At 44.4% G+C, this 26,513-nt stretch overlaps 2 protein-coding genes across 2 annotated transcripts; both read left to right on the plus strand.

Annotated features, from left to right (window-relative positions):
* The first annotated feature begins 3,458 nt into the window (after nt 1-3,458).
* Nucleotides 3,459-6,148, plus strand: LOC119309868 (pentatricopeptide repeat-containing protein At2g36980, mitochondrial-like). The gene has a single exon (XM_037585770.1). The coding sequence runs from the start codon at nt 3,459-3,461 to the stop codon at nt 5,379-5,381; it is 1,923 nt and encodes a 640-aa protein (XP_037441667.1). The 3' UTR covers nt 5,382-6,148.
* Nucleotides 6,149-12,302: 6,154 nt separating this feature from the next.
* On the plus strand, nt 12,303-20,420 carry LOC119311183 (cell division cycle 5-like protein). Its single transcript, XM_037586814.1, has 4 exons — nt 12,303-12,653; nt 13,523-15,238; nt 18,119-18,400; nt 19,120-20,420. Exons 1-4 carry the CDS (start codon nt 12,477-12,479, stop codon nt 20,197-20,199), a joined length of 3,255 nt encoding a protein of 1,084 aa, XP_037442711.1. The 5' UTR covers nt 12,303-12,476; the 3' UTR covers nt 20,200-20,420.
* Nucleotides 20,421-26,513: the final 6,093 nt, after the last annotated feature.

Below are 26,513 nucleotides of genomic sequence, written 5' to 3' on the forward strand. Positions count from 1 at the left end.
GTATCAAGAGGAGATGATTTGGCTACAGCGATCTAGGATCTCTTGGCTGAAATAAGGTGATCGTAACACAAATTTTTTTCAGAGTAAAGCTATTTGGAGAGCTAGGAAAAATAAAATCCGGCAGCTTACTCACAACATAGGTGTTGTACATTCAGATTTGGCAGCTATGGGGAAGGTTGTGAATGATTATTTTCACACTATATTTGCTGCAGTTCCTTCACTTGATGCCGCACCTGTATTGGACCTGTTCGAGTCCTTGGTCTCTGAAGAGGATAACCGGAGACTGTGCGCTCCTTTTACTGACAAGGAAATTTCAGATGCTCTGTTTCAAATAGGGCCCTTGAAAGCACCGAGGCCGAACGTTTTTCCGGCTAGATTCTTTCAGAGGAATTGGAGCACCTTGAAGGATGGAGTCATTGCAGCGGTTAAGGATTTCTTCCAGACAGGGATTATGCCAGAGGGAGTTAACTCTACTTCCATTGTTCTTATTCCCAAAATTACTAACCCTGTCAGGATGTCTGGTTACAGGCCGATTAGCCTCTATAATGTTACTTTGATCTTGATTGAACAGAGTGCTTTTATTCCTGGCAGAATGATCACAGACAATGCATTGGTGGCCTTTGAGTGCATTCATTATACCAAGCAGGAAAAAGACCCTACAAAAAGTCTCTGTGCTTATAAGCTCGACCTCTCAAAGGCATATGATAGGGTGGATTGGGTTTTTCTGGAGCAGGTGATGCAAAAGTTGGGGTTCTCTCAGTGGTGGATTGACTGGATAATGTCTTGTGTCACATCGGTGAGGTATTCTGTTAAATTAAATGGGACCCTCTTGGATTCATTTGCACCGTCATGTGGGCTACGGCAGGGAGACCCTCTCTCACTATTTCTATTCTTATTTGTTGTTGATGGTTTGTCGGCTATCTTGAAGAGTAAAGTAGCTTCGGGAAGCATTACCCCAGTTAAGGTCTGCAGAAGGGCCCCGGGCATTTCACATTTGTTGTTTGCTGATGACACTATGTTATTTTTCGAAGCCTCAAGGGTTCAGGCAGAAAATGTGAAGTTGGCTCTAGATTTGTATGGTGCAGCGACGGGACAGAGCTTGAATTACAATAAATGTTCATTATTTTTTGGTAAAGCTTGTCCCACAATTGTACAAGACCAGGTGCGGGATGTTTTAGGGGTTACCAGTATGATCTTTGAAGAAAAATACCTTGGCCTCCCAACTCCGGAAGGACGTATGTCAAAGGGCAAATTTCAGAATTTACAGATGAGGCTTACTAAGAGACTTATTCAATGGGGTGATGGTTGGTTGGCTCAGCCCGGGAGAGAGGTATTGATCAAGTCTGTGGCTCAGGCTCTCCCTACTTACATTATGGTTGTGTTTAAACTGCCCTTCTCAGTATGTGATGATCTGACGAGAATGTGCAGAAACTTCTATTGGGGATCTGAGAAGGGGAAGAGGAAGGTTCATTGGAAAGCATGGGACCATCTGTTGCAACCCAAAGATAGAGGGGGTGTTGGCTTCCGGGATCTCCGTTTGTTTAACCAGGCCCTACTTGCTCGTCAAGCGTGGCGATTGATAGATAGGCCGGACAGTCTTTGTGCACAACTTCTTAAAGCGAAATACTACCTGGCTGGTAAACTTGAGGACACGGTGTTCACGGGCAATGCGTCATCTTCTTGGCAAGCAATCAGTTATGGTTTGGACCTCCTTAAGAAGGGTTTGGTCTGGCAGGTCGGGAATGGCAGGAGTATCCGAATTTGACGAGATAATTGGATCCCACGCCCCTTCTCGTATAAACCAATCTCCCCCAAGGCGTATGCCGCATACGTTGTTTCGGATCTTTTGGATGACAATGGAGCATGGAAAGTTGGGTTGCTGCAGCAGTATTTCATGCAAGCGGATGTGGACGAAATTATCAAAATTAGGGTCACAGAGGCTAGAGGAGGATGTCATTGCATGGGGACCTGGGAGACTTGGTATGTTCACTGTTAAGAGCGCGTATCAGCTAGCTTTCGATGAGCAGCACAGAACCAATATGGCGGGATCTAGTTCTTCCCCGATGGAGCTAGAACTTGCTGGAGTATGATTTGGCGATGTGGTGTTCCACCAACTGTCAAAAACTTTGCTTGGCGGCTTGCCACGTACACGCTTCCAACTTGGAAAAATAAGCAGAAGAGAGGACTCGAGATTACCAGCATTTGTCCAGTTTGTGGGTTGGAGGAGGAGGATAATTACCACCCATTTATGATATGTCAGCTCGGCTGGGACCTGTACAATGCCATGGCAAAAAACTGGCGGCTACCAAGCCCTGAGAATGTAACCAGGTGCGGGAAGGAGTGGCTGCTGATCGCCCTTGCTTCTTTGAATGAGGTAGAAAGGTGCATGATGTTGATGACCCTATGGAGATGCTGCCATGTTAGGAATGAGGTGACCCATGAGAAACCCGCTCCTCCTTTAGATGTTTCGATCAGATTCCTTCAAGGCTATATGGTGTCCCTTCTGGCTATTAAATGCAACACTCATATTGATCCAGAGAAAGGGAAATCATACATCTCCTTGGCCCCTGGTAGAAGGAAAGAGAGGAGCACCGAACCTGTGCGCGTATGGGCAAAACCAAAGGAAGGTTGGGTAAAATTGAATACGGATGGATCTTTTGTGAATAGCAATGAGGCGGGGGCCGGAATGATTCTTTGTAATGATCGAGGGGAGATCATCTTCTCAGCGTGTAGGGCGCTCTACTCGTGCAGGGAAGCGCTAGAGGCGGAGTTATGTGCATGCATGGAGGGTCTGTCATTGGCTATACAACGATCAGAGCTTCCCATTGAGCTGGAGTTGGACGCGCAAGTTGCTATGTCTATGATCATATGTGAGGGAACTAATCGATCTGTTTATGCAGCCCTAGTGAAGGAGATTAGACATCTTTTGAGTCTTCGTCGTACTTGTATTACTCTTGTATCTAGATCTCAAAATAAGGCTAGTGATAGCCTAGCTACTTTTGGTAGAGGACAGGGTAGAACTATGACCTGGCTAGGTTCCGGGCCGCCGGAGACCTTGGTTATCTCGCATGATGATTGTAATCCCGTGACTTTTGAGTAATACAAGTATTTATCCCGCAAATAAAAAAATAAAAAATGAAATGACATTTGTGGAAGTCATGGAAAAAATATCAATGCACCAAAAATGTTATTTTTCGAAAGCATTTTGAAGTGCTGATTTTATTTTCTTTGCCATGACTTCTACAAATGTCATTTCATTTTACAGGCACTTGAAAAATTCGCCAAAGTTCGTCACAAAAAATTTCAAATTTTTCTTCTTATATTTTTTGGATTTTACTATTCATCACGAGCTCAATTGAGCTGGCGAGCAGAAGATGACTTTCGAGAAAAACTCACTAGTCCATTCAGCGCCAGCGAGCGAGCGTGCCGCTCTTTCGCGGCATCGCCTGCGCCATTTGATGAGCCTAAACCCACAGGCGGGCCGCGCCGCGGCACGCGCGGCAGAGCATGGAGCCATCGCCGGCCTGGCCGCCGCCACCTCCAGGATCGCCTCCCACGGCCGCGCCGGCGACGCCGCCGCGGCGCGCGCCGTGTTCGACGCGATGCCCCGCCGCGACGCCGTCGCCTGGAACGCCATGCTCACCGCCTACGCCCGCGCCGGCCAGCCGCGCGCGGCCCTCGCGCTTTTCGCCGGCATGGGCACGCTGGACGCCTTCTCCATCACCGCAGCGCTCTCCGCGGCGGCGGCCCTCCGCTCGCCCGGCGCCGGCGCGCAGCTCCACGCCCGACTCCTCCGCATCGGCCTGCGCGCGCCGCTCCCCGTCGGCAACGCGCTCGTCGCCATGTACGCCAGGTGCGCCCGCGCGGACGACGCCGCGCGCGCCTTCCGGGAGATGCGCGACCGCAACGCGCTGTCCTGGTGCTCGCTCCTCCACGCCTACGTCGCCTCGGGCCGCATGGCGCTCGCGCGCGAGCTGTTCGACGAAATGCCCGCTGGAAGCATTAGCAGTGTTGCCTGGAACACGCTGCTCACGGGGTATTCCCGCGGTGGCAATGCCAAGCAGTGTCTGCTTCTGTTCAACGAGATGCGGGTTTCCGGACTGTCTTGCGACGATGCAACGCTCTGCATTCTGATCGACGCTTGCACGGAGCTGCGCTACCCATCCACCGGCGTTGCAGTCCACAAGATCGTTGTGCAGAGTGGCTGGAATGCAATCCCCGAAGTCAATAACTCACTTATTTCCTTCTACAGTAAGTTCAGCTTGCTAGATCAGGCCGTCAAGATCTTCGAGTCTATGGAGAGTAGAACCGTTGTGTCCTGGAATTCACTGATCGATGCATACACAAGGCTTGGCCACATTGAACAAGCTGCTGCTCTGTTTCAAAGTGCTCCTGAGACCAATGACATCTCCTGGACTTCGATGATTGGAGGTTTTGCGAGGAATGGCTATGCAGATGAGGCCCTTGCACTATTTGTCAAGATGTTGGCACACAAGCATATCCGTCCCGATGATTTCACTTTTGGGGCCGTGCTTCATGCTTGTGCTACCGCTGCTTCTCTGGCCAGTGGAAGGATGATCCATGCCTGTGCATTCCAAAGTGGTTTTGCTTCATACTTGTATGTGGCCAACAGCTTGATGGACATGTACGCCAAGTGTGGCGATGTCGAGGCTGCAGGCAATGTGTTCCATGCCATTCTTCAGAAGGACTCTGTCTCATGGAACACCATGCTGTTTGGGTTCGCGATAAATGGATGGGCAAAGGAAGCATTTACTGTGTATGAAAGGATGTTGTCCCACGATGTTTGCCCTGATGAAGTCACGTTCACAGGCCTGCTCACAGCCTGCAGCCATTCTGGGCTCCTGGAGCAAGGGAGAACCTATTTTGAGTCGATGGTGTCTGTCCATGGACTGAAGCCAACACCAGAGCATCTAGCTTGCATTCTCGACATGTATGCTAGATCAGGTAACATTGCAAAAGCCATTGAGATGCTGGACCAATACTCTGAAACAGTTCATACGCATAGCAGCGATATGCGCGAGTCTCTGCTTAGTGCCTACTCATCAGTTGACCTGGACGCAAGAATCGGAAGGAAGGTGGGGAGCAGAATGGTGTCAACGGAGCCTGTGAGAGACACTGGCTATGTGGTGCTGTCCAACTTGTTGTGCGCCACTGGACAGTGGAAGGAAGCCGAGGGGGTGAGAAGGGCCATGGCAGAGCATGGTGTCAAGAAGTCTCCTGGCTGTAGCTGGATCCACGTGAAGGGTGCTGCTAAGGTGTTTGCATCAGGTGGGCAGGAACTTGATCCATCAGATAGAATATGCGATATCATTCAGTTGTTGGATGAAGAAATGAGAAATACTATGTGTTGCGGTGCATAATTATTATCATTCGGTTTTGCGCGGCACCTTTGATGTGTGGAATTCATCAGAGAATCACATATTGGTTAGCCATGCTCAAATATTACATGCAGGAATTGCCGTAGTAAGATGACCGGCGGCATGAAATCGAAGATGATTAGAACAGCAGCGAAAAGAAAAACGCCTAGAACGCACTGAAGCGCAGGTTGCAGTTCAGAGTGGCTGAAACACACGGCGTCTACACTGAAAAGATTGAAGAACACGTGGTTTCCAGTTTAAAAGACTAAGGATATATTTTCTGTCCTTACGGGTGATCCAATGAGTATAGGACAACCGTAGTGTCAAAATGTGAGCTAGTCAGCAGCCAAAAAGGAGATTTTCTTCTCAGTGCTCAAAACTCAAAAGACATCCATTGCAAGTCTCTGATAAATCTCTATACCAAACTTCAGTATCTGTGCAGAATTCACAGGTGTGTTGCTGGAAACCGACTCTCCTGGTCTGGGCAAAAAGCAACGTTCGGTGCTTCCTTCGTCGCTGACACAGGAGTTGCAAACGTGGAAGGATACTCATTTGCCGGCCCCTATATGTATTATGGTATTGTACATTTGAGTCTATTTATCATTGTTTGGCTACAACTTTGATAGGGCAGTTTTGGAGCGATATAGGACATGCGTCTGCGATGCGGGCTTGCTCTTGCTTGGGGGTAGTAGTGTTATGTGAGCGTTTTATACTAGCCATGTCAGAGATGGATTTGTGTAAATCATCAAATAGGGTGCTGATTTTTGGCTTGTCGGTGTGCCAGATCCATTTTGTAAGGATTAAACCCATCTGGCCTGTACTAGCAGTCGGATTCATGCCCTAAAAGGTGTAATTATTCCTAGACGGAGAAGCACTGAAGGTGATGAATTATTCTTTCAGTGGAAGGTGACATTACCGTCGATAGTGCACTGTCTTGTAAGAAGATTTATGTTTTTAGTGATGTTCTTGTCAATAATGAGCCACCTGTGGTGATATTTTTTTCGGAGGGCTGTGGTGACTTTGTCAATTTTAAGACCCAAAATTCTGTGTGCCTATTAGTTGACCAACTAGAGTTGATAAGAAGCCATTGGTATGCCAAAAGTTGGCAACCATCCAAAATAAGACCAAAGTTTTGGTCATGATAAAAATTGATAAGGTGCATATTGGCAACTCACTAAACCAAAGGTACACATACTGCTGAAATTTGGGATGGGTTTGAGGCTCATATAGCAATTTCTAAAAATCTCTAAGGGCCCATGTGGGTTTATTGGCACTAGGTGTAGTGGGAAGTTTAGTCCCACCCTGAAAGTGGAAGAGGAGTTGGACCTCCTTATAAGGGTGATGATTTATTCGTGTACCTCGTGGATGATACTCCCACTTCTATTTCAGAAGTGTATGCCTCTCCAGAAGCTGACTACTGGAACGATGCGGTCTGTAGCGAGATGGATTCCATCATGGCTAACGGGACATGAGAGATCACTGAGCGTCCCTATGGTTGTAAACCATTGGGATGTAAGTGGATGTTCAAAAGGAAGCTAGGCCCGATGGTACGATTGAAAAGTACAAGGCTAGGCTTGTGGCCAAGGGCTATGACCAGAAAGAAGAGGAAGATTTTTTCGATACTTATTCACAATGTGGCTAGACTGACTACCATTCGAGTATTACTCTAGTTGGCAGCCTCGCATGGTCTTCTCGTCCACCAGATGGATGTTAAGACGGCTTTTCTGAATGGAGAGCTAAACGAGGAAATCTACATGCAACAGCCAGATGGCTTTGTGATAGATGGTCAGGAAAGAAAGGTGTGTAGGTTGCTGAAATCTTTATATGGCCTGAAGCAAGCACCTAAGCAATGGCATGATAAGTTTAATAGAACTCTGACATTTGTTGGCTTCATTGTTAATGAAGCTGACAAATGTGTATACTATCGCCATGGTGGGGGCGAAGGAGTTATACTGTGCTTGTATGTTGGTGACATACTGATATTCGGAACCAACCTCAAAGTCATTGAGGAGGTCAAGTCGTTTCTGTCTCAGAACTTTCCGATGAAGGACCTTGGTGTGGTTGATGTTATCTTGAACATCAAGCTACTGAGAGATAATGAGAGTGGTATCATACTTCTGCAATCCCATTATGTTGAGAAGGTGTTGAGTCTTTTTGGATATTCGGACTACACACCATCTCAAACACCATATGATCCAAGCGTGTTAATTTGAAAGTTCGAAGGCACGACTAAAGATCAACAGAGATACTCTCAAATCATTGGTTCACTCATGTACCTAGCGAGCGCAACGAGGCCTGACATCACATTTGCTGTGAGCAAACAGAGCCGATTTGTTTCCAAACCGGGTGATGTACATTGGCATGTTGTTGAGAGAGTTATGCGCTATCTAAAAGGTACGATGAACTATGGACTTCACTATACTGGATACCCGTCGGTACTTGAAGGGTATAGTGATGCGAATTGAATCTCTGATGCTGATGAGATGAAGGCCACAACTGGGTATATGTTTACTCTTGGAGGTGGCGCGGTTTCCTAGAAGTCTTGCAAGCAAACGATCTTAACGAGATCGACAATGGAAGCAGAATTAACAGCATTAGACACATCTGGTGTCAAAGCAGGATGGCTTCGAGATCTTTTGATGGACTTGTCATTGGTTGATAAACCGGTTCTGACTATCATTATGAACTGTGGCAATCAGACTGTCATCACCAAGGTGAAGAGTTCAAAGGACAACATGAAGTCCAACAAACACATAAGAATGAGATTAAAAGCTGTCAGAAAATTAAGAAACTCCGGAGTGATAGCGTTCGAGTATGTCCATACGGCTAAGAATCTAGCAGATCCCTTTACAAAAGGGCTATCATGTGTTGTGATAGATAGTGCGTCGAGGGAGATGGGTATGAGACCCATATGAGTTGCCATGGTGGTAACCCAACCTATGTGATCGGAGATCCCGTGAAGTAGGACCTGGGAAAACAAGCCAGTGGTGAACCGAGGAGAGTAACCACACTAACCCACTCCATTGGAGATGCAATACTCTCTATACGGTATTGTAGGACGACTATTTGTCTTAATGTGTTCCATAGCTTATGTAAGCAATATGCTATCCTACAGAGCGATCTTTAGAGGAACATACCTATGTGAGCCCGACTGCTGGTCACAGTCTATGAGATTGAGGTGATCTCTAGTAAGCTCATGAATAGGTCAGGAGTGTGACTTATATGCTTCACCCGAGGGGTCAGTCTTCGGCAGCCTAGTACTAGTAAGACATGTGGTGAAGCTTGATAACCCACAAGTATAGGGGATCGTAACAGTTTTCGAAGGTAGAGTATTCAACCCAAATTTATTGATTCGACACAAGGGGAGCCAAAGAATATTCTCAAGTATTGGTAGCTGAGTTGTCAATTCAACCACACATGGAAACTTAGTATCTGCAGCAAAGTGTTTAGTAGCAAAGTAATATGATAGTGGTGGTAACGGTAACAAAAGTAAAGACAGCAAAAGTAATGTTTTTGGTATTTTGTAGTGATTGTAACAGTAGCAACGGAAAAGTAAGTAAGCGAGAACCAGTATATGGAAAACTCGTAGGCACCGGATTAGTGATGGATAATTATGCCGGATGTGGTTCATCATGTAACAGTCATAACATAGGGTGACACAGAACTAGCTCCAGTTCATCAATGTAATGTAGGCATGTATTCCATATATAGTCATACGTGCTTATGGAAAAGAACTTGCATGACATTTTTTGTCCTACCCTCCCGTGGCAGCGGGGTCCTATTGGAAACTAAGGGATATTAAGGCCTCCTTTTAATAGAGAACTGGAACAAAGCATTATCACATAGTGAATACATGAACTCCTCAAACTATGGTCATCACCGGGAGTGATCCCGATTATTGTCACTTCGGGGTTGCCGGATCATAACACATAGTAGGTGACTATAGACTTGCAAGATAGGATCAAGAACACACATATATTCATGAAAACATAATAGGTTCAGATCTGAAATCATGGCACTCGGGCCCTAGTGACAAGCATTAAGCATAGCAAAGTCATAGCAACATCAATCTCAGAACATAATGGATATTAGGGATCAAACCCTAACAAAACTAACTCGATTACATGATAAATCTCATCCAACCCATCACCGTCCAGCAAGCCTACGATGCAATTACTCACGCACAGCGGTGAGCATCATGAAATTGGTGATGGAGGATGGTTGATGATGAGGACAACGACGAATCCCCCTCTCTGGAGCCCTGAACGGACTCCAGATCAGCCCTCCCGAGAGAGATTAGGGCTTGGCGGCGGCTCCGTATCGTAAAATGCGATGATTTCTTCTCTCTGATTTTTTCTCCCCGAAAGCCAATATATGGAGTTGGAGTTGGCGTCGGAGGGCCACCAGGGGGCCCACGAGGTAGGGGGCGCGCCCAGGGGGGGCGCCCCCCACCCTCGTGAGCAGGGTGTGGGCCCCCTGGTCTTCATATTTTGCGAGGATTTTTCTTTATTTTTTCTAAGGTGTTCCGTGGAGTTTCAGGACATTCCGAGAACTTTTATTTTCTGCACATAAAACAACACCGTGGCAGTTCTGCTGAAAACAGCGTCAGTCCGGGTTAGTTCCATTCAAATCATTAGAGTCCAAAACAAGGGCAAAAGTGTTTGGAAAAGTAGATACGACGGAGACGTATCAAAGCTTCTTTATGCCAAATTGACAATTCAAGGCATAGTCCATTGTTCAGTAGTGAAAGAGTGTAGCTACTTGCTCCAGGTGAAGCTCAACCTTAACAGGTCTTCACTGAAACACTAGTATATCAAAACATCAATTGAAACAGAGGACACAATGGGCCCTCGAGATCTGATGGGGGATTACTGAAATTTGGGATGGGGTTTAGGCCCATATAGCAATTTCTGGAAATCTCTAAGGGCCCATGTGAGTTGATTAGCACTAGGTGTAGTGGGAAGTTTAGTCCCACCCCGGAAGTGGAAGAGGAGTCGGACCTCCTTATAAGGGTTTCTCTTCTACATGCTATTGGAGCTTGAGAAGAGAAGAGGCCATCGCGCACTCCTCCGCCGCCGCCCGCCTCGTCACGATGCGCCGTGGGTTGCAGGAATGAGCCGAGCTGAGCTCACACCTACGCGCTTATTTTTTGCCAGTAACGGAGAGTTTCTGACAGCTGGGCCATGATCTGAGACGTCGGATCATGGGCTGTCACGGACTCGGACGTGGGTCGAGCCCACGTCTCTCCACGCGGCTGCACCTATATAAGTGTGCGGTGTCTCCTAACCCTAGTTGCCACGAACAGATCACATCTGCTCCCACGCGAACCGCCCACGTCGTTCCTTTGTTGTTGCTGCCGCCGGTGACTCCATCCTGTCCGCCGCGTACACGGTCGACGGGAGAGCAGGTCTCCTAAACCCCATCTCTCCGGTTCCTGTACGGGAGAGAGGCGAATATGTTTTTGGGAAGCGACTACATGACTGCTCGCCTCCGTTCCACTACTTCCTCTATGTCCGCGTCGTCTTCGTCATCACCATGTCCACCGACGCCGAACTTATCACCGCCGAGAAGATCGTGGCTGACAAGAAGGCCGCCGAGGATACCGCTGCTGCTGTCACCACCGGCGTGGCTTCTGCCTGGCCTACTGGAGGGCATAACACGTTTATCCCGTTTCTGTTTATTTTCGTATTAGTAGTACTAGCAGTATGTGTAGATTTGTCTACTGTTTGCTTAGTACGTACATGTTTAAATCGAGTCAGTATGTCATCAATTCAGTCAATGTCATGCTAGTGATTTATCTATGGATTAATTTAGACGAAAAATTACCTATTTACTCAGCACATACGCTTCTTTCTCCTATAATTTATTTACATTGTTACACCAAACTTTCGTTTGGCTCAGTTCTCTCTCCCCGGACTCTAAAAGCAGTTCGTAACACTTTAGGCTTCTTCTTTACTTGTGGTGGAACTAGCCTACCGGAGTTAAAGCATAAATTTAGTATGGATGCTTTGTTCTTTTGATTCTATTTTAGATTTTCTGTTAATGTTCACTTAATGAGAGAAGATGTTCATGTCAAGACACCTATAATGACTTTAATGATCTAAATACTCTTATATTTCTTTACAAAGAAAGTATTTATATTTCTAGAAAGGACTTCAATATAGAGAGTATCACACATGTTTTCAGGCTATATTACAGAAAAGTGCCATTGTATACACGGAGTCGTTTGCTCGAGATGGTGTGTGAGAGAAAACATTTGTGTCCTCTCATGCATTGAAAGCAAATGATGCGCCTCCCGGGATTGCCACACCATCACCGATTTGAGATTTGCCGGCGGGAAAACAAAGGAAAGTACTTCCTAAAAAAACACTCTCGTCCATGTAAAAGACTACTTTTCCACCGGGTCTTTCGATACAGTATAGACGCAAGTGCTCACACATGCACGCATACGTTCACCTCTATGAACGCACACACGCACATCATACCCCTATGAACACTTTTGAGAGACTGGGTCCGCATATCATCTTAAGATAAGTCATCGTAGATACCTCATCATCGACTGGAACATCTCTTTCCACTAAAATCACATTGCCGAAAATCTTAAAATAAATTAAAAATAATGCGAACACTAGGACTTGAACGTGGTTTAGGCCCTCTATGTGGTTGGACGTTCGCCTCCTTCCACGGTTGACTGGTTTTGACTGAGCGTTACATGCCACGTCATCGGGTTCACCTCACCAAGACAAGTCCCGTCTCCCGAGCCCGAACCAATCCGTCCCGTGAGAGGAGCGCCGCCACTGCCCTCCGCCGCCGGCTGACCCTCCCCGCCGCCCGCTTCCCCGCCTCCTTACCCCGCCCTCTCCCGCAGCCCCCCTTCTCTCATCCCCTCCTCTCCGCACCGCCCCATCGCCCCGGTCCCGCCGCCCCGCCCCACCCACCCAATCCTAAACCCTAGGCCTCTCCCCCCACAAACCCTAGGAAGGACCAGGTCTCGCCGGAGCCGCCCGGCCGGGGCGCGGCGGAAGCGGAGCCCCGGAGGCCCTCTGCGGAGGAGAAGAGATCTAGGAGGCCCAGCGGGGCAGCAAAGGAGCGGGCAAGATGAGGATCATGATTAAGGGCGGGGTGTGGAAGAACACCGAGGATGAGATCCTCAAGGCGGCCGTGATGAAGTACGGTAAGAACCAGTGGGCGCGCATCTCCTCGCTGCTCGTCCGCAAGTCCGCCAAGCAGTGCAAGGCCCGCTGGTACGAGTGGCTCGACCCCTCCATCAAGAAGGTAACGCGACTGCCCAGCCACCCTAAATCCCTAATCCTCTGTCGTAGATTTTGGCGATGGCTAGTATTTCGTTAGCAAGTGAACTGCGATGATGCTGTTATGAAAGGACTGTAGAGGCTCTGTAACTGTGATGCGGAGCGAGTAGAAATTAGAGGATCCGTGATTATCATGTGGTGTTTTGAAAATGCTGCGCCATGTACAGTTTTGAGGAATTGCTATTTGGTTTGTACTATCTAGTGTACATTTTTCGTTGTAAATTGCTGTACATGTTTTTGAAATGCTCATATTTAACAACCTACATATTGGTTTTGAGGTTATGTTATTCTTTCTTCATGCTATACCATGGTAAAATCCAATGCACTGATTGTGACATGTACGTTATTGAATGACCAACTTCCACCAGCGGAGCTGACTAATTGTCTTTGTGCACTGGAATGTTCTTGTTAGAAAGGGTAATATAATGAACACATTATGTCATCTTTGTGTTGCCGTCGTATACTTATTTTTTGGTTATGATTATTATGGCTTGCATGATGTTATGCTATTAACACTTTTGTTGAGAACTCTAAATTGGATTCTTAATGCTTCATTAGCATTGTCATCTAATTCTAAAACTTAAGCGTCTAATTAGAACCAAATAAACTTAACTGAACTGTACTTTCAGTTTGTGTGATTCACATTCTAATTGAATTCACTTGTCCAAAATAACTGTCAATCTTTACCTGTCATATGATGCTTAATGATTCTTTTAATTGGTTATATCTGCTATATTATGACATAGACCTGCTCCATTTTCAGTTTTCAGCTGTCTTTGTAATATAGAGGTTCTGTCATTTATATCACTTAACTAACCTGTGTCCATTGACCAGACTGAGTGGACAAGGGAAGAGGATGAGAAGCTGCTCCATCTTGCTAAGCTCATGCCTACTCAGTGGAGGACTATTGCACCTATTGTGGGTCGAACACCATCCCAGTGTCTCGAGCGATATGAAAAATTGCTTGATGCTGCCTGTGCAAAGGATGAGAATTATGAGCCTAATGATGACCCAAGAAAGTTGCGACCTGGGGAGATTGATCCAAACCCTGAGTCAAAACCTGCACGTCCAGATCCTGTTGACATGGACGAAGATGAAAAGGAAATGCTTTCTGAGGCAAGGGCTCGCTTAGCTAACACCAGGGGTAAAAAGGCAAAACGGAAGGCAAGAGAGAAACAACTTGAAGAGGCGAGGCGGCTTGCATCACTGCAAAAAAGGAGGGAACTGAAGGCAGCTGGTATTGACAACCGGCACAAAAAAAGAAAGAGAAAGGGAATTGACTATAATGCGGAGATCCCTTTTGAAAAGAGACCCCCTCCAGGCTTTTATGATACAGTGGGCGAGGACAGGCCACTTGAGCATGTGCAGTTTCCAACTACCATTGAGGAGCTTGAAGGGAGGAGAAGAGTGGATGTAGAGGCTCAATTAAGAAAGCAAGACATCGCCAAGAACAAGATTCTGCAGAGGCAGGATGCTCCTGCCGCAATAATGCAAGCAAATAAACTCAATGACCCAGAAGCTGTCACAAGAAGGTCCAAACTAATGCTTCCACCACCCCAAATTTCGGACCATGAATTGGAGGAGATCGCAAAGATGGGCAATGCCGGTGATCCTGCTCTAGCTGAGGAGCTTGGTGAAGGAAGTACTGCCACCAGGACACTGCTTGCAAATTATTCCCAGACTCCAAGGCTTGGTATGACACCATTGCGAACGCCGCAACGAACGCCAGGTGGGAAAGGTGATGCTATTATGATGGAGGCAGAGAATCTTGCACGTTTAAGGGAATCACAAACACCTCTTTTAGGAGGCGATAACCCAGAGCTTCACCCATCAGATTTCTCAGGCGTTACACCACGTAAGAAAGAGATACAGACTCCGAATCCCATGGCAACGCCTCTGGCTAGCCCTGGCCCTGGTGTTACCCCAAGGATTGGTTTGACACCGTCCAGAGATGGAAATTCCTTTGGGTTAACTCCAAAAGGAACCCCTTTCAGGGATGAGCTTCACATAAATGAAGAGGTGGAAATGCAAGACAGCGCTCAGCTTGAGCTTCGTAGGCAAGCAGAGTTAAGAAGAGGTCTGCGGTCTGGTTTTGCTTCTATTCCACAGCCTAAGAATGAGTACCAGATAGTTATGCCACCTATCACAGAGGAGAAGGAAGAAGCTGAAGAGAGAATTGAAGAGGATATGTCAGACAGGTTAGCACGAGAAAGGGCTGAGGAACAAGCAAGGCAGGAGGCATTGCTCAGAAAGAGGTCCAAAGTGTTGCAGAGGAGTTTGCCTAGGCCACCTGCTGCTTCAGTGGAGATTCTCCGGCAATCTCTTATTAAAGGTGGTGAAAGCAGAAGTACCTTTGTGCCTCCTACATCACTTGAACAAGCTGACGAGCTAATAAATGAGGAACTCCTGAGGCTCCTTGAGCATGATAATGCTAAATATCCTCTTGATGAACAAACTCAAAGAGAGAAAAAGAAAGGGAGCAAGCGTCAGGCAAATGGGGCAGCTTTCATCCCTGAAATCGAAGGTTTTGATGAGCATGAACTAAAAGAGGTATATTTCTTTTCTGCCCTTTTATTATTGGTATTTGATGTTGAACTGTATCCAATTTAACATATATTCTGAATTTCATGTAGTACTAGGCACATCAATAATTAGTTACTGTGGGTTCATAATTGTATATACCTAAGTGAGTAGCACAGTAATATGGCATATAGCGCCTGTATGAGAGCAGCAGGTCTAAACCATTCCTGTACCAACCTTTATAATCTTGCTTCTGATAGCCAATTATTTCTATAGCCAATCCATGGCATTGAATGCTATCCTGGAGATGTCAAGGGAGGGAAAATATATTTATTTTGCATAGTGGGAGCTGTATACAGCACATCACTAACAAGATAACTGTTTAGCTGTAGGATCCATAGAAGAATTGTGCTAGGTTTTATGCAATGCTTACCCTGTTTTTAGGATACTTGTGTTTTCTGGAAAATGAATGAATGCTCAAAAATCCAAGAGGCCACTAATCGGGTTAAGCATGCATCACTTAGACGTGACACTGTCATGGATAGACAATGAGTGCACAAGATTGCTTGAAAAACAACCTCTCTCGGGTGTTGGGATTGAAAGTTGAAAAGAATTTGAAAACAGCCGTTGAAAGTCTGAAATATCAAGATGAGAAAATATGGATTCTACAGTTTGAAAAATTGTCCCTCCGGCGTGTAAGGATTTTATCATCTACAAGTAATGTGTTAGTTAGAATTGTTATGTTATGCACATGGGCGCATGGGCACGCACCCTGTAGAGAACTGTGCAGTATCTCTTCGCAATAGTATCCTATATACCTAAGAGATTTACCCCCACTATCTTGTTTATCTTAACATGCAACCTATCCACATCATCAAATAGCTCCACCATGTAACAACATTTTCCCACTAACTCTTCATGCACATGCTCCCATTAACTCTTCATGTGCATGCAACCTATCACAATTAACATTAACTATTTTTTATGCCCTCTCAAGCATCCATTCCATTCTAGGTTTCTTTTGCTATCTATATATGTGTCTTGACATCATACGATCCCCTCCAAATGTCCAACATGAGTCCCCGTTCAACCCTTTGGTTAGAATTCACGTGTTGTTAATGCGACCGTCTGATTTCAAAATCCCGAACATCCATTTTTTTTCATTCCCATTCCCTTGCGCTACGTACATGTCCGTGATTTTTTTCTCCTACAAGCCATAGAATTGCGCTAGATGTCTTTTTGTCAAAACCTGGCGTTCGAAGCAGCCTTTTCAATGATGGAACTAAGCTTCAGCTCAAGGTTTTTGAGTCGCCGAGTCAAGCCAAGTCGCCGAGGCTGCGGCTAGTGGCTTGCTGGCTTGAGTCAGCGACTTGGCTTGATTAGTCGCCCCAAGTCGCCATGGCACAACAGTACATAGAGCAGCAGAGCACATAGATATACAGCAGCAGCAGAGCACGTATACAGCCGAGAAAATGTACTACATCTAAGCGGAGCACATATAGAGCCCACCCTGCGCTATCTTTCATATACTACATCTAAGCAGAGCACATATAGAGCCCACCCTGCGCTCTCTTTCCTTCGGTCCTCCTTCCCCAGTTCCCACATGATGACATATATAGCAGCAGCAAGCCACGCGAGCCAGCGAGTCGCGCGACTAATCGCACCAAGTCGCCGGCGAGCCACGCGAGTCGTGCCACTTGCTCCCTGAGTCAAGTCGCCTGCGCAAGCCAGCCATGCCGCGACGACTTGGCGATTAGTCGGCGACTCAAAAACAGAGCTTCAGCTAATGATGAAGCATCCATGGTTGCGCACCAGACAAGACAAATAAAAAGAACTAGAGCTATCTGGGTATATTATGGCGAGAAGCATTATGTACTCAACAGTGGGGCTCATGAATTGCAAGCAAATTTTTTACATAAAAAATCAAAAATCAAATTATGAGTTAACTCACATTTTATTTCTCTATGCGACCATTTTTTTTATGAATGCACGTCTATAGTTGCTATCATTGTTTTAGGTTTAGCCAAGGGTGGAGATGTCCCCACTGTCTCTACTCAACGCTGTTTTCATCACATATCGCCTCACCGAGATATTGTCAAGGTAATAAATTAACAGAACAAAAATCACACTCATTTTTGGATTTTCCATCAAAAAAAATTAGATGTTTACTCTAAACAATATTTCTTTCAAAAAAATTATCATCAAATTATACTACTCCCTCCGTCCAGAAATACTTGTCAGGGGAATGAACGTATCTAGACGTATTTTAGTGTTAGATACATCCATTTTTAGTCATTTCTACGACAAGTATTTCCGGACGGAGGGAGTATATTTCATAATTTTCACATGTTTTAAAACATCAAATTATTTATTAACAGTTCCCGCAGCAACTCGCGGGGTATCATCTACTCCCTCCGTTCCTAAATGTAAGTCTTTTTAGAGATTCCACTACAAACTACATACGGATGTATATAGACATATTTTAGAGTGTAGATTCACTCATTTTGCTCCGTATGTAGTCCATAGTGGAATCTCTAAAAAGACTTGTATTTAGGAACGGAGGGAGTAGTTGACACAGTTCGAGATGTTCTATTCATTCTGCATAAGAACTTAAATACACATATATTGGATTACTGAAACACTTCCTCAATGTAGTAATCACTTATAGCCATCTGTTCCTTTTTGTTTAGCCTGACTAAGTGGGATTTTTTCTAGCATATCATCCGTGAATGCAGCTTTTTGCTTTTTACTAGAAGGCTATGTGTTATGTCTTATGAGTGGTTTTCTGTAACCGTATGCGGAGATCATTTATTTGAATCTTCATCGTTCTTCGTGCCAATCCTGTTTGCCTCGTTTAGTTTAATTGTAATGATGGAGAAGTTTTTAAATCACTTGTTTATTTGTTGACAGGCAAGTTTTATGGTTGAGGAGGAGATTCAGTATCTTCGTGTGGCCATGGGCCATGAAAATGAATCTTTTGAGGATTTTGTGAAGTCACATGATGCATGCCAAGAGGACCTTATGTTTTTCCCTACTAACAACAGCTATGGTCTTGCCAGTGTTGCTGGAAATGCTGATAAAATTTCTGCTTTGCAACATGAGTTTGAAATGGTAAAGAAGAGAATGGATGATGAGGCAAAGAAAGCTTCTCGGCTTGAGCAGAAGATCAAACTGCTGACACAAGGATACCAGGTTAGTTGGGGATGATGCATCATCTTATTGGTATCTATATTAATTTTAACTTTTCTTCAGACAACATTTTACAGTCTGGCTATGGTAAATGTTTCTCTTTAGTCTGTTTAAGGATGCCTCCCAAACATCTCCGCCCCATTGATGTTTGCTGTCAGTTAAAAATGCACTATGTGGAAGCCAACCCATAATTTGAAGATTCTCTGGTTGCCCCAAACCAAGCTTGCATAACTAGAGGATACCCCCGCGCGTTGCTGCGGGAATTGGTTGATGAAAATTTGGCTTGATGACATGAGAACCAAAATTTAAAAAATATATAACTTACTATATTTGAACATGTATTGTTGTAATAATATTTATTGAATATAAATAGAATAAATTAATGGGAAACATTTTGCCATGCATGGTGAATGGTGTAGTATGTCTTTTGCCATGCATGATTGCATGTTGAGGCGAGCCTTATCCCATCCATACTTGTATGGTGATGTGGCATGCTTGCATGTTGAGATAAATAAGTTAGTGGGTATGACCCTCTTAGGTATATAGGATTTGCAGAGATACAACAGATGAGTGATCGCTTCTGATTTTGCTTTTCATTTGATGCATACTGGTTTAGTTGTACTGAAACAATATTGTATGATATTGTTTTCATTCTGTTTCAAGCTTTTCCATGTCGATTTGTAGTGCTGATGGTTTGCCTCACTTGCTATTTGATTTGTTAGGCACGAGCTGCAAAATTGGGGTCACAGATCCAGGACACCTTCAAGCAGATGAACACTGCAGCCACAGAACTTGAATGCTTCCAAGAGTTGCAGAAACAAGAACAGATGGCTGGTGCCTATCGTGTGAGAAATTTGTCTGAAGAAGTGAATAAACAGAAAGCGTTGGAACAGACTCTCCAGAGCCGCTATGGTGATCTGTTGTCTGGTTACCAGAGCATCCATGGACAACTTGAGGAGCACAAGAGGCTACTTAAGCTACAGGAGGAGGCAATAGAGGCAGAAAACCGTGCTAAGGAGGAGGCAATAGAGGCAGAAAACCGTGCTAAGGAGGAGGCATTAGAGGCAGAAAACCGTGCTAAGGCGGAGGCAATAGAGGCAGAAAACCGTGCCAAGGAGGAGGCATTAGAGGCAGAAAACCGTGCTAAGGAGGAGGCAATAGAGGCAGAAAACCGTGCCAAGGAGGAGGCATTAGAGGCAGAAAACCGTGCTAAGGAGGAGGAAGCTGCAGCTCGAAATCGTGCTGCTGAGGAAGAAAATGAGAGGAAGAATCATGCCATTCAAGAGGAATCAGGACAGACAACTAAGGTTACTGATGAAGAAGCTGCAGGAAGAAAAGAAATCAATGGAGATCAGATGGATATGGACAGTGCAGATGTCGCTGGAGAACTTGTAGGTCCAATTCCTCCATTGCCTGACACAGTGGATAACGATGGGGCTTCAATTGAACAGAGTACTTCTAACGCTCAGAGTGGTGACACCGTTACTGTGAATGAGGGAGCCATTGACAAGGTCGATTCATCCAAATTAGATGGCCAGGACAATACCAGTTGTAGCATGGATATTGATGCTGGTAGCCAGGAAGAGGGAAAAAATGTTCTCGCGGCTGCTGCTACAAGTGTAGATGTAGGGAACACACCTGTATCTTCAGATCAAGCTGTCTCGAATGAAGGGAGTGATGCGGTTCACGCACCTGTATCTTCAGATCAAGCTGTCTCGAATGAAGGGAGTGACGCTGTTCACGCACCTGTATCTTCGGATCAAGCTGCGCCAAATGAAGAGAGTGGCATGGTTCCTGAATAAAACATCTTCTGCATACCTCATCTGCAGCGGATGTCACAAGCATGATGCCAAAGGTGACTACTGAACACTAGCTCGCGTGCCATGTTTGTTTTGTTAATTTTCGTTTTGACTCTCTGCTGGTCTGAACATTTGTGGAAGTAAAACCTGATATTTACAGCTTTCTATTGAAAATATGAACTTGAGGAAACAGGTCATCCCGCTAGTGCTGCTTTTGACCTTTCTTTTATGGGCCTCGCTTCGGGTCTGGGTTTTGAAGAAGTACCCATGTTTGACTTATCATGTGGGGCAAAATATCACCGTCTTTTGTGGCGGTGGCTGCAGCTGGTGTTTGTGCGATGTGGGGTTATGGCCCTGTTTGGTTCGGCTGTGGATTTCTAAAAGCAGCTGTGAAAAATCTGCTATGGAAAAACAACTGTGGAAAATCTGATGTGATAAAGATGTAGGTCATTTGGCAAACCAGATGATACAGCTTTTTCAAATTTTGGCTCGCAGCGGAATCAGATTTTGAAAAGCACGTCCTGGGCTGCTTCCGATTTTGGTTCAGATTTTGGCAGCGGACTTTTGGAATCGGATTCTGCTGGGTTCGCCCTTTGGTTCAGATTCTACTGTGCGGCAGCGGAATCCGTCGATAAAAGATGAACCAAACAGGGCCTATAACTGCTGCTGTTGCGCTGCTGGTGCTGTTCATGTTGGCAGTGCTACTTGCGTATGATTTTCAAGATGTGGCGCTTTAGCTTTGCGCATGTTGGTCATGTCTGTTAGCCTCACTGGTTTGAGGAGGTTTTAAGAAGAAAAGAAAAAACTGCTCCTTGTGTGTGATTCAGATCACCAAAATATATCATTGCTTGTTCAAAGATGCGATCCAGAAAACAACACAAATCTTACTCATGTGTATCATAGCCGCCTTTCTTTGGACCATATAAAGTACTTAGTAGGCACTCCATCTGTTCCTAAATATATGCCTTTTTAGAGATTTCAATATGAACTACATAGGGAGCAAAATGAGTGAATGTACACTCTAAAACTATATACATCCGCATATAGTACGTATGGAAATCTTTAAAAAGGCTTATATTTAGAAACAGAGGAAGTTAGAAGGGTAACTGAAACGACTTTAGGTTTTGTTGATTTATTGTGTGACAATTTTATTGAAAAAGATTATGCTTATGGTATATTCACTCAAAAATCCAGTTAACGATGGTGTTGGATAAACTTCTCTTAGTCCGTGCCACCCCTACCTTGCCACGTAAATCACAAAACATCTACCCCACCCCCCACTTAAAATCAGGAGGGGAAAGATTAGATGCTTTGTGATTTGTGAATGCCACATGTCATCCATCAGGATGGGTCTTACCTGCTAACCGTGAGACCTGGTCTCATATAATTTTTTTCCCTTAGCAGGCCACACTCTGCTTCTTCATATGGCATCATATCTCTGTTGACATCTCAATCCTCCGAGTCCATGAGATTTTACATTGAGATTTGTATATCTTTTTTTCCTTCAGTTTTCTCTCTTAATCTCAGTCGAATGAGATCTAGACACAGATTTTTGATATTATAGATAAAAACACTCTTATATTTTATATTATGAGACGGGCGGAATCAAACGTCTATCGCCAGGATTCTAGAAGTGATCTGCTCCATGATTTTTCCAAGTTTCGAAAGGTCTCGGTAGGTAGCTCGGCAGGAGACGGTGGTGATTGATACGGAACGCAAACCTCTGTCCATCGACCAGTGGCGCTAGCTAGCTATCCGACGAACATATGTAAGACTAGCGGTTGCCGTTTAGGCAGAGTGCGTCGTATCGTATAGTCCCTATGATGGAAGGAGGAAAGGACAAACGGAGAAGCCAAAACAAATGCACTACGTCCTGCTATGTGTGTTGATTGACACCGTCCCCGGCCATACTTGCATATCCCGGTCGCCATCTAACGATCTCTCGCTCCTAGTTTTCATCACCCACCCCGCCGGCCGTATACAATTTGTTTTCCCCACGCTTCTCATTGTAAGACATATGCTCCATATGAGTATACACAAATACGAAAGCATTGTTTTCCCCACCCCTCTCTCACATTAATCATCTTGTTATAATTCCGTTTTTGTTTACTAAGGTAGGTAGTAGCCAGTAGGCTCTCAACTTATTGGCTTGGTATCTCAACTCTCGCCATTCTTGTTTCTCAAAACATTAATAAATGCCTAAAAGTTGGTCAATTACCCAATTATTTTTCTTTTGACGACGAGGTCAAAAGACATACAATTAGCCAAAAATAAGTTGGGAAAACAAGAAAGTTGAAGACCAACAGGAGCTAAAATATATAAGAAATGTTAATGACCCCCTAGGAATTTATGCCTAACAAACACATATATTCTGAAACAGAATTGAATTAGACAAAAACAATCCATGTAGACATTTTTTTACATTTGTAATTGTATTTTGGACTATTCCTCATTATCTAAAACTTTTTGAAATTTTGATATGTTTATAGATGTTCCTAGACAATTTTAATTTTAAAGTATACTTTTTCTATAATTTTATACATTTTTTACGATTAGTTTCTTGTTTTTGTTTGCATATATTTATAAATTTTAACATCAGTTTTCATTGTTTTCTTTTCGAGTTAGTTAAGTTTTCGACAAAATATTTCTTTTCAATATTTTGTTTATTTATTTTCTTTTCTACTTCATTTGCCCTAATTTGACAAGTCATGGTGTCGTGACATTATCATACCATTTTTAGTTTGAACATCGGACTAGATATAAACAACTATTACTTTTGAAAGCTCTCAAAACTTTTAGAATCTTTTTGTTCCACATTTTTCTAAACATTTTATCGTTATAGATGTTTTCTGATCAATTTCAAGTCAAAATATCCTTGTGTAAGCTTGCTGTTTTGTACACAACTGGTTTCTTGTTTTTGGTCGCATTAATTTTTTTAAATCACCTTTTCCTAGTTTTCATTTCAAATTATCTTAGTTTTCTGCAAATGATTTTTTCCCCTAGTTTTCTTTTCAAATTATCTTTGTTTTTGACAAAGATAATTATCAAACTTTTCCTCGTTTGCCCAAGTTTCTTAACTCATCTTATTGACTAGGCGATCATATGCATCAAAGAGTCTTTTTAGAAACACCGAGGAGTTACAAGGTAGATTCACACATGCATACACTCACACATCACACAACACCTACCGAGGATGGGGTCAGAGTTGTGGAGCTTCAAAATTGATGAAGTCACCACATACTCTAGCTATTGACAGGAACATTGCCTTGAGCTGAAAAAAATGTGCATTACCTAAGGTTTGATCCCTGATAGCCCGGGGTATGGCCACCCTCCTTAGAGCAACTCCAATAGCTTTTGTATTCATAAAAAAAACTACCAGGAAGTTGAGGTAAAAATTGCCCTGCAACAGATCCTGCAAACCCCTGTTTGTAGGGGATCCCGTATAATTCATCCAAACTTCCATTCGCTTTTTTTGGTGGGAATACTTTCAATCTATTCATTTTCAATCATGCCAGTAGAACGGACATCAGAAATAATAAAAATTACATCCAGACCCACAGACCATCTAGTGGCGACTACAAGCACTGAAGCGAGCCGAAGGCGCGTCGCCGTCATCACCCTCCCATATATTTTGGAGGGTAGAAAACCGCCTAAAAGCTCAGGGCGCGCGCCTCGTCCTGATGCCGGGTCACCGCTGTTCACACACGAACACGTCGCCGTGTACCCTCGACACCGGGGGTGATGCACCGCAGCTCACGTCGAAGGAGACCCGCCGGAAGCGCGGTACGCAAGACAATCCGGCGGGCGCTTTTGTAGACCCGAAACCCCACACGCCCGGGAGGGACCCCGTCAGGACGCGTGGAGGCTATGGGCTGCCCTAGGTCGACCTGATCGCCCCTAGGGCCTCGAGATTCGCCGCCCTGCAACAAGAAGAACATACGAAGAACGAGGAAGAAGAAGAACTAGGGTTAAGGAGAAAAGATAAAAGATAAAAGTGGTAGATGATTGTTCGATTGTGTGTTGTTCAATCGGCCGTCACCCCTTAGGTATATAAGAGGCGGCTGGACTTCCCGTGCAAGGAAAAGGTTTGGATTCACGTCCAAAACCCTAGTCAAATTCGGATTGGTTTTGTTCGAGCTTTCCAAAACTGTTCGGTTTAAACTGGCTGCATCTTGCGGGTCTTTTTTGTGGTGGTAAACGATCTCGGATGGAAACGAGCCCAAAAGCAATCTTGACCGTTTCGACGAGACGAACAACTTTTATGTTGAACGTTTTTTGATCAGAAGTCATCTTGAGAGTCAAATCGGTCGCGCAAAACAGGCTATCCTCGCGCTACCCATCAGACAGGGTGTCTGGTGGGGCGCGCCAGTTTTTTGCCTCCTGATAGGGCTGTATTTCGATGGCTTTTATTTTTGCATACGAACTCGGATTGGAACGATTTTTATATCAAAATCGACCGTTTCGACGAGACGAAGACAATCCATGTAGATAATGTTTCCATTTAAGGTCGTCTTGGAGGCTTAATCAGCCAAACTGTACTCTGAATATAAGATCTTAGTACTTTGAGCATAGTTTCGGCCTTCGAGATGAAATCGGACTGCGATGACCCAAACTCCAAATATGTTCATATCGACAATACGAAACTCTTTCATGAAGATCACTTCTCCATTTGACGCCATCTTAAATAAGTTATTAACCGTGCCAAAATCTGGTGTCAACACATGCCCCCCTGTTTTTCGGCAAAGTTTGTGTGCCGAAAAATAACTTCCGCATAGCTTGTTCTAAGGACGATGTCAACACTCCATCGGCCATTTTGCATATTCTTAAGACGATAAGTATATATCGGCCATTTAGATTAGCAACAAAAGTGAAGCTAATCGAACATATAATGATTTGGTAATACCCTTTCATGATGTAAGAAATTATATTTTATCCATGGATTAAAATAAGTCCATTGAGGGTAACCAACCATACCTGATGAAGAATTCCATGGCATAGGCATCAACGGCATTGTTGAAGAAAATGGATAATGTGTGGACCGAAGATGTTGAAACCTTCGGCTTGGTCCTTCGTAGCTTTCACTCTTTTCCTTCTTCACCTTTGTCGCACTCTTTGTAAAGGAAGCTCACACATAATTCTTATTTTGAATATTTACTTTGGGAACCCACGCCATATTTCTCTTTTCAAGTTCTTGTGCACTAAGCTTCCGCAACTCCTTCTTTTGCCAATACGATAAGTCGAGTGGGCATCCCAGCTGCAATTTTATTTGAAGTAATGGCAATTCTTGTTTTACCTTGTGCACTCTCAACTTCTTCCCTTCAGATTTGGCACTTGATTGACTTGCCTCGTTGCCTTTTGTAGCCAATGTCAACACTTTAATTGGCTCTTTTTCATTTGAGATCATATCTGAAGTGGCACTCTTACGACCATCTCTTTTGACGCGGTAGATTTGCTCGACCACCTCCTTATTCTTCCTTGTGCACCAGATCGATTCTTTATGATTGAAACGGTCTTTGACGCGTGATTGTTCAAATGTTGATCTCCTTGGAGCTGCATAGTATTGGTGAGATGGTCTAGAATAAGATGGAGAATGTGTCCTTGTATCATACCTGTCCCATGATGAATATGTATCTATATGAGCATAGGGAGGCATCCACGGCATTGGCATTGGCAGCCCAAAATAAGGATATGAATATGTTGCATTAAAATTATCACTTTGCCAATACCAATCCTCATATTTGCGCCTTGGAGGTGATCTTAGTTTCTTTGCATGATTTGGCCGATAAGCATTCTTCTCTTCACTCTTCTTTTGATATTTATCCAATAGTTCAGCGAAGGTGATTTTTGATCTCTTACACTTGCGCTTATTTTGGCCTTTGTTTCCTTTGGTTGTGCTTGCACCAATCATTGGATTTGCTTGCTGCCCCCCAGTCCTTGGTGTCTCCATTGTAGCTTCGATGGAATTCTTGCCCTTAAAATTATATTCATTATGCTCTTCAACAACTTCTTTACTTGAAAGCTTGACCCCATCACCTGCAGTTTTTACCTCCTCTTTAAATGGATCGGCTTGAAGCAGCCGATGCAAAAACTTTCTACCGTCGAGACCAATCGGAATAGACTGGTCATCTCTTGGTGTCTCAACAAATTTCAATCGTCCTTTTTCAATGGCCGATTTAACTATTTGACGAAACATATTGCAATCCTTAAAATTATGTTTGAACCAATGATGCAACCTACAATATATTCGTCCTTGAACTGATGGCTTGACATGGTGATCAAGAATTCTTATGTAATTATTTTTCAGCAATAAATCAAAT

Source organism: Triticum dicoccoides, chromosome 5B, assembly GCF_002162155.2.
Source record: "Triticum dicoccoides isolate Atlit2015 ecotype Zavitan chromosome 5B, WEW_v2.0, whole genome shotgun sequence".
Classification (NCBI taxonomy): Eukaryota; Viridiplantae; Streptophyta; class Magnoliopsida; order Poales; family Poaceae; genus Triticum; species Triticum dicoccoides.